The sequence below is a fragment of the Macrosteles quadrilineatus genome, unplaced genomic scaffold (genome assembly GCF_028750875.1).
Source record: "Macrosteles quadrilineatus isolate MER2022 unplaced genomic scaffold, UCM_ALF_1.0 Scaffold_9__3_contigs__length_116548681, whole genome shotgun sequence".
Lineage (NCBI taxonomy): Eukaryota > Metazoa > Arthropoda > Insecta > Hemiptera > Cicadellidae > Macrosteles > Macrosteles quadrilineatus.
The window spans coordinates 88,072,346-88,080,789 of record NW_026542602.1 but is presented as its reverse complement, the minus strand read 5'-3'; the positions used below and the strand labels follow the sequence as shown (position 1 = coordinate 88,080,789).

At 36.0% G+C, this 8,444-nt stretch overlaps 1 protein-coding gene across 1 annotated transcript; it reads left to right on the top strand.

Annotated features, from left to right (window-relative positions):
- The first annotated feature begins 1,635 nt into the window (after positions 1 to 1,635).
- On the top strand, positions 1,636 to 8,054 carry LOC129002822 (60S ribosomal protein L18). Its single transcript, XM_054430898.1, has 5 exons — positions 1,636 to 1,687; positions 1,803 to 1,889; positions 5,415 to 5,621; positions 6,204 to 6,327; positions 7,855 to 8,054. Exons 1-5 carry the CDS (start codon positions 1,685 to 1,687, stop codon positions 7,998 to 8,000), a joined length of 567 nt encoding a protein of 188 aa, XP_054286873.1. The 5' UTR covers positions 1,636 to 1,684; the 3' UTR covers positions 8,001 to 8,054.
- The last annotated feature ends 390 nt before the right edge of the window (positions 8,055 to 8,444 follow it).

Genomic DNA, 8,444 nt, shown 5'->3' with positions numbered 1-8,444 from the left:
CTCTTCATTTCCAGGCTTGTTTTTTCAGTATTAATAACATTTTTTAACCAAAAAATGCCCCCATATAGCCTCTAAAACGCCAAAAATAGGGTAAAACCATCATATTTTACCTATTTTGGGTGTTTTTTCACCAAAAAAATTCAAAAGTCCTAGGTCCAAAAACGCCGAAAGTGGGGTCATATTCTGGTATTACCTCTACTGAGGAGGTTAGGTAAACAAGTATCAATATATAGCAAACCTTTTGTAGACAAAATCAAATTAAGTACCCTAAAGCTGGAAAATGTAATTGATTGGGCTGTATTTACGGGCTGGGCTGTAAGATTGGCGAAAGCAAACTAGTTCAAAAATATGGTGATAAGAGGGTATGGAGGTTAAACTTCGAAAGTCTTATTGATGTATCGTATAACTAAACAATTTGGATGTTAGATGTTTCTTCAATCGCTTAGTGTCCGTTTGCATCACCTGGTCTCATGCTTTTCAAAGTATTTTTGGTCTCGGTAACTCTAACGGTTGTGTTTATCTCCTGATAAAAATTACATTTTTACCTTAAATTTGTTGATATCAACGGGCAACGGGTCTGCGGAATACTGTACCCACCGGAATACTATACAACCCCCCCCCCCCCAGGTGAAACGTGACGTCACGAAATCTGCCAACTAACCAATATGGGAGCCGCGTCAACGACTGGATTTCTACCCCCCTAGCAAAATGTGATGCTTTGTAATTGTAATTTTAATTCGAGTAATTCCGTTTGATAACAGAGAAGCCATGTGGGGAACATCAAACAGAATTTTGAAATGTTATAGCATTGACTATACACCTCTACTGTAGCAAGTTTGGTTGGAGAGCAGTCTTCCGGCGACCCATATCAACCAATAATACAGTAATCTATTAAGCTACTGGCTGCGGTATATGCATTTTATTTATTTATTCACGGTAACACCATTTATACAATAGTAGTTAGCATAATCAATTACAAGATGGCATAATTTACAACGACACTAATGCATTACTAATGCAATTAATGTCAAACAAAACTGAACTTGAAAAAACTTTGGGTAAGTATGATATTTAGGGAAAAACAACAGACAATAATAACAGGCAATGCAGACAAAAAAACAATCAATAACTGGCAATGGAAGACAATCATCAAGTCTCATTGAGTGTAAATCAGGCCCTAGGTATTTTAACTCAAATATTAAATTGACGTGAATTCAGAACTAAAGTGTTAATAGCTGACCTGAAAGACTTTTAACAATGACACAGCCAAAAAAAGATAATATTTATTCTACAATGGACTGTAATGCCGATACTTTATGCAATAGAAGAAACACAGAAACAATGTAACCAGAGGCCCCTGGTTTAAAAATTCTCCTTCCAGCTCATGTTAAGTGTAATGATTTTTTTTTCAGAATGGACTTACAACTTGTCACATAATTATAACTCAATACTTTCTTAAGATACCACAATCCTACAATAAAATGGAATATTTTCAAATAAGCTATACATGACCCCTTCATTTTCAATGATTGCGTGTTAAAAGTACAAAATAACAATTATTAGTTATAGTACCTAAATATTTTTAGTGCAGCTGGAAACATTACTCTCTGTTAGAAAATGTGTTTCATCATTCTATTCAGGTGGCAGCCCTGCGGTTTAGAACTTCTTCCGGATAGCAGGCAAAATGGTGAGTGTGTTACATTACCGAATATTCCTTCAATTATCCCATTCAATCTGCTTATTACCATTAAATAAATTGTGCTAAGAACCATTTATATAATCCCCATTATATTTTGTTTTAGGGTATTGACATCAATCACAAATATGACAGGAAGGTTCGCAGAACCGAACCAAAATCGGACGATGTCTACTTGGCCCTTCTTGTCAAGGTAAAGTCCTATTTTCTTAAAAGTGTGGAATATTTTAACCGTTGTATTGCATATTATAAATGAGTCGGGTGTCTGCCTAATATCTTCACCCATATTAGTATACTGGCACTGCATGTTTGCGTTAGGTGGGACCTAGGCCTAGTACTATCTGGGTTAGGTTATGATAACCCTAACCTCACCGCAATGTGGGACAGCCTGTTTTTTTTTCAACTTGTCGTTTTCATGAAACGTAGAGCACCTATTCAGCGCAAACCTCAAAATTATTCGTTTAGGTACCGGTAATCCTATCAACTAGGTGTTAATTATTGTCATTCTACACCTACCCTAGTGCTGGTCAAACAGACTGAATATTTTAACTTGTTTAAGCTAGTGTTGGGTATCGATAGTCGATATATCGTAAATATCGACGTTTGTAAGATGATTGTCAATTTTTTTTTCGATCGACAGTTTTCTTCTGCTAGCCTAACTTACAAACTTACGGTTTCTTGAGTAGCCTAAGTATCGATAGGCTAACTTACCTATTTTACTTTGATATAGCCTATTGGTAATATCGGTATTTTACTCCAATATTTTTGTAAATGGCATATAGGGTATATTATTATTTTACTGATATTAATTTTTCACTTTTAGGCCTAGGCCTATTGTCATTTTGCATTGGAAGTAGGCCTAATCATTTCTCTAGTTTAATTTAAAACTAGGCCTACAGTTACAAGGTGGCGGGGCAACACTGACTAACTTACACCAGTGCTGATGACGAAAGTGCACACCAAAGTGTCAGTGTCAGTCATTTTGTTTTGTTCACTTGTTTGTGTTTGTTCAGTCCAGCCCAGTTACACCTCTCCATTCCATCCCCAAATTCGCAATAAGTTACTTAGTCCTGAACTCATGAATCATTACGGTAAGATACTTAACCCTCTGAGTGTCCCTTGTTTTGGCCTTAATGTCTGCCTATTTTTTGCTCATTTGCAAGGTTTTATTAAAACGGAACTGAGAAGCTTGAAAACAATGTTAATAATACTGTTCTATATAGGTACCATTTTGTTTGGAAAATCATGGGCTTCAATGTTATACATAGAACATAAGGAACATTTGTTTCAAAAAAATTTTTAGGTAAAAAAAAACATTTTGGAAAATTTTCAAAAAAAAAATAAGTTCACGCTCAATGAAGTTGTATAAATTATAGGCCTATAAATATTTGAAAATAGCCACTTTGTTCTAAATTTTATGAGGATTACAAATATATAATAATATAAGGAAGTAGATTTGCAAATAAATAAGTTATGGGCAAAAAACAGACTTCAGTACATAGCGTTTAGCTAAGAATGCATAGCCTAACCATAGCTAGGAATCTGGCTGATAATTTACATCAATATCACTACCTACTTCTTTAGGATCATCAACCAGCCCTTCAAAACCACTTAAATCTTCTTATAATGCACCACGTATATCACTACTTTTGATTTTTAACACTAAAACAATGATAAACGTAATAAAACACATCAGTCATCGGTCCGAGGATAACCAAGCTGTTTTCAAATACGCACGTCAGCAGTCTGCTACAATATTTTTGGAACTAAAATGAATAGTGCTTAAAGACAGACCTCCGGAGAAAGCTCTGAATCTGTAAAATAGAACGATACCTAACTCGATCCAGTTCAATCCGATTTTGTCAGTCATAGAGCCTTCGCCGTAAACTGTGTTTGTGAGTCGCTGCAGCGACACAAAACACTACACAAAGTGTGCAGCGACAAATAACACTCGGAGGGTTAAGGTCCTTGTTCGCTATTTCTTAATTAGGCCTACAGTAGAGAGTCAAAAATCCAAACGTCAAAAATATGTAACGTTAAGAATCCGAACCGCTCCTTAGGGTTTTAAAATATTGAATTAGCACAGAGACAACAGATGATTTACAATTTCACGGGCCAAATAGTCGGCGCCTTGCAGGGAAATGATTGAACTCGCTGAGCCAGTCTGTGTTTTGTTCGTTTCCAATATATAAAATTTAGCCTACATATTTTTTCGAGAAACTAATACAGTTCATACAGCATAACTTAAGTCATTGTTTTTATTTCATTCACTGTATCCTAGAATTCTATTTTTAATACTGTAGGCACAATTAGCCTAGCCTAGGCCTATGTGTCTATTAGGCATTAGGCTACTCGGCTATGTTTGAAAATCCGAACAAATCAGTACCTAATCTGAACTATCTACGGTCTTTTTGAACTATTGGTTCGGATTTTTGACTACTGTATTTCCAGTTCAATTTATTTTAAGTTATGTTAAACAAACGTCCAAAAAGAATATTTGCCATTGCCGAACGAAACAAAAATCAGACAATCTGAATCAAACTATTAGCTGTTATTCTTCTTTCTTGGTTTAACTTAACCTTGTTTAACCCAAAGATCGGCAGTTAAACGGCCGGGTTAACTTGAACACTTGAACCTTGAACCAAAAAATGATAGGGGAAGTGAAATTGAATGAAAATAGAGTATGAACCATGATCATCAGAGTTTAAGTTAAACTAGATTTAGGGAAAGCTGTCCTTTTGTGATAAGAACAATGAAAACATTCAGAGGCGAACTTTTTTGGCTGTACCTAGGTCTAGAACTTAACTTTTAATTAGGCGTATGTCTTCCTGTCTTCTATATATATATATAAAATCCAATGTATGTATGTTTGTTTGTTTGTCCTTTATGGACTCCGAAACCGCTTGATAGATTGTAACAAAACTTTCAGGGATTATTAAGCATTATACAAGGATGGTTTGTGTGAAGTTTGGTGTAGATCCGTCAAAAGGGCTCCGGCCCCAGTGGCTCTGGAGTTTCCCATGTTAACCTTATGAGTACTCATATTTAAATGGAATTAATGAATCTTAACAGCTGTTTCAATTAAACAAGTTGGTTTTTCTGTTCTATGATGTTCAATAGCATTAGGCTAAAGTTACAAGGATGACCAACAGGGTGCAGCATTATTATTTTTTTAAATTTATGAAAACAGCTAATTTGCAACCAAAAGGTGAGTGAGCGTAGCGAACGAACTTCAACCATGATTGAGCCATGCGAACGAGCTCACTTATGAAGTTAAACGGGGCAAAGCCCGCGGGTACAGCTAGTAACTTAGAAAATGTTAATGGAATAAAGAGATAGGCCTATATTTAATTTATTTAGTAGCCTATTTGGTCAATGTTTTACTTACCGGTAATATCAATGTTTTTCTCCCATATTTATCGATATTTCTACTTTGATTTTTTTTACATCGATGTATAAAGTCCGATAGGCTATGACCAAATTACCGATAATAGGCTACTGTACTAGGCTATTGCCTACATTAACAAAAATGATGTCACATTCATATAAAATGAAAATTGAAAACTAGATTTCTATCCCAACTAAATGAGTACGGCCTAATACCCGATTGTCCTGGGACGAGTTAACTTCAACAATGCATATGTTGTTATGTGTTAAATCTGTGTTTTAAGCTTATCAATAAGGTAGCCTAACTTATTTAACTTTTTGTTTTTAACAGCTGTACAGATTCCTGGCCCGCAGAACTGAGGCTAAGTTTAACAAGATCATCTTGAAGAGGTTGTTTATGTCCAAGATCAACCGCCCTCCAATCTCCTTGGCCAGGATTGTGCGTTTCATGAAGAAGCCTGGCCGCGAAGGCAGGATTGCAGTCATTGTTGGCACAGTTACTGACGACCAACGCATCTGGGAAATCCCCAAGTTGACTGTAAGTGTTTAAATATTAGGTTTTAATGTAGCCAATTAATTACCATGCTGTAAAGGAATGCACATTTGTTTCTTTTTTAGATTCTATTTTGGGATCTAAATTGATATTTGTGCTACAGTAATTATATAGCATACCCTTGGGATTGTTAAAGATTTAACATATCTCGCAAGCAATTATAACAAACTTAAAAATGTTTTTTATTTGGTTATGTTTATTTTTTTTGTCAGTGTCACTTTGCATGAATATATTGTAATGTTGTATAAAACGTAAAGAAGAACGTTATACGTTAAATTTTGTGTTTTCATAATATGTGTGCCAAAAACTCACATCTTAATTAATTTAAACTTGAAAAGTATGGAGACCATTCTGTCCCAAGAAACACAAAACCTGCACTACACAATAATTTAAGTATTTTACTGTCACTGAACAGCCTTTTTTAAAAAAGTTTGAGTTGGAAAGTTTCCTTTACAAATTTTATCAAACCGTGAAATATTCTAAATAATTTTTAATTGTTGTGTTTAACTTATTCGAAGTTTTTGCGTTTCTTGTGCCAGGTTTCTTATAACTGTTCTGTACCAACAGGTGTGTGCTCTGAGAGTGACAGAGAGAGCTAGAGCTCGTATCATCAAGGCTGGTGGAGAGATCATCACTTTCGATCAGCTGGCTCTCAGGGCTCCTACTGGCAAGAACACCGTTCTTATGCAAGGTGTGCATTGTTGTAAAACCTTGTAGCTCTAGTCTAATTTTTAAGCTAGTTTTAAAGCCTTGATCTTCTTTTAAGTTTGTCATTTTCTACATGTTAGGCCTACTCAAACTGTTACAACCTTAAATCTATTATGATCCATGAATTATGTCATCCGTGAAAACACTTGGATTGAGCTGTTAGTGGTTAAACCTTGAAAATATCCTCGCTACTCGTAAATTTTTAATACCTACCAATTTTAGACTCGTGATCACATCAAAACTATGTTGTATAAAATTATGGAATAACGGTGATATTAACAATTTTCTGTTTAATTAAGTTAGCCTACATATCCCAGTTTTCCGTTCCAAAAAATTAAGCAAAAACTTAATTAAGGCTTGGGGTAAATTTTGCTTCTGAAATTTTAATTTCTTATAAAATATCAATTGTAATACTACAGTCGGTTTGTACAATATTGCACATGATCTTTCGCTTATGGCGGTGAAAACCCGAACATTAACGTCACTTGCGAATGCGGCAAATTTATCACAATCAGAGACTGTAGCTGCTAAAGGGGCCTAAGTCGAGATGGGCCCTTATAGATGAGATTGGCTATTTCGCTTCCTTATATCTTCTAGTATAATCATTAATCACTTGGAATGATGTATTTCAGTTTGTTTGGTAGGTATGACTCTGAAAGCCAGCTGACGTCACAAGGCCCTTTTAGCATAGACGAGTGTCAACGCTGAGAGCAGCCAAACATAACCTAAACAAGGCTTTTAGTGTAAAACTTTAGGACAAACCCTTTGAGAGGAGAATCACTATTTTGCTTCCTTGTGTCTTCTAGTATAATCTTAGATAATTTGGAATGGCATATTTCAGTTTGTTTGGTTTGTATGACCCTTACAGCAGAGCTGGTCTTACCAGGCCCTTTAAGTATAGAGGACTGCCAATGCAGACAGCTGAACATAACCTCGAAACTTTAACAGAAATTAACTCAAAACATCAGTTTTTCAGATAGGCCCATTTATCAGCTACAGCCTTAATAATTGTGCATCTTAGGAAAAACCTGTAATCGCAAAAATAAAACTTGGCTTGACCCAAAACCTGACACAAGCTTGGCCCTAAAATTATTTCCAGCCCGAATCAACCTATTTTGCCAACTTGTTGGCTTGACCTTAAACCCGAAAATATATGGGACCCGCAGTCCCCTAGTTTACTGATGTATATCAACTCCCAGACCACGCAAATTATTACATCCACTTTTTCATGTAGATGTGAATGTTGAATTAAAGTTTAAAACATGGACTGATGAAACAAGCCATCTTCTAAAGTTTTTCTGATATTTCTTTTTATATTTAAGATTAGCTGGGTTGGTCAGTGCTTATCATGAGTTCAACTAAAAAGCTCTTCTGCTCATATAGAAGTTTAGTTTATCTATTTACAACAATCACATTACAGATAATGGCAGTTAATGTATTTACTACCATGTGGAATGAACAGGCCCTCACTATTACCATATGTGTGATTGACTGAGTGTGTTGTGTTTAGGCCGCCGTAACGCCAGGGAGGCAGTGCGCCACTTCGGCCCTGCGCCAGGAGTGCCCCACAGTCACACCAAGCCCTACGTCCGCTCCAAGGGCCGCAAGTTCGAACGTGCACGAGGCAGGAGGCGCAGCTGTGGCTACAAGAAGTAACCTGTTATTTTTTTTATTTTATGGACCATTTATTAATTAAATGTCTTAACATATTTTTTGATGTTTTACTCCACCTTTGTATTTAGGATTTTGATCAAAACTAGAAAAGTGATTCCTGCAATGGTTCATTGCAGTAGGCCTACAGTAGACTCCCTCTTATCCTGACTCCTCATTTAATATGATAACGTTTTTTCCGGTTATACTGACTTCCCCAAAAACTCGTTAAAACAGTTTACTGTGATACTCAACCTAAATTTAGGAGAGAAAATTGTATTTAGACACGTGTCTCAAATCTACCACGAGAACAGTCGTTTCAGTACCGCCCACTTCCTGCCGATCTAGTCTGGTTAAACCAATGTGCTGATAAATATTGTCGGGTTAAAGAGATGTCATTTCCGCCGAGTGTAGTCCGGATAAGAGGGAGTCTAGTGTAGTTACTGTAAT

Excerpts from the sequence above, each read along its gene's own strand:
- LOC129002822 (XM_054430898.1), top strand. Across the intron at positions 5,622-6,203 it reads GGGAAATCCCCAAGTTGACT|GTGTGTGCTCTGAGAGTGAC; the intron begins GTAAGTGTTTAA and ends CTGTACCAACAG. Across the intron at positions 6,328-7,854 it reads GAACACCGTTCTTATGCAAG|GCCGCCGTAACGCCAGGGAG; the intron begins GTGTGCATTGTT and ends TGTTGTGTTTAG.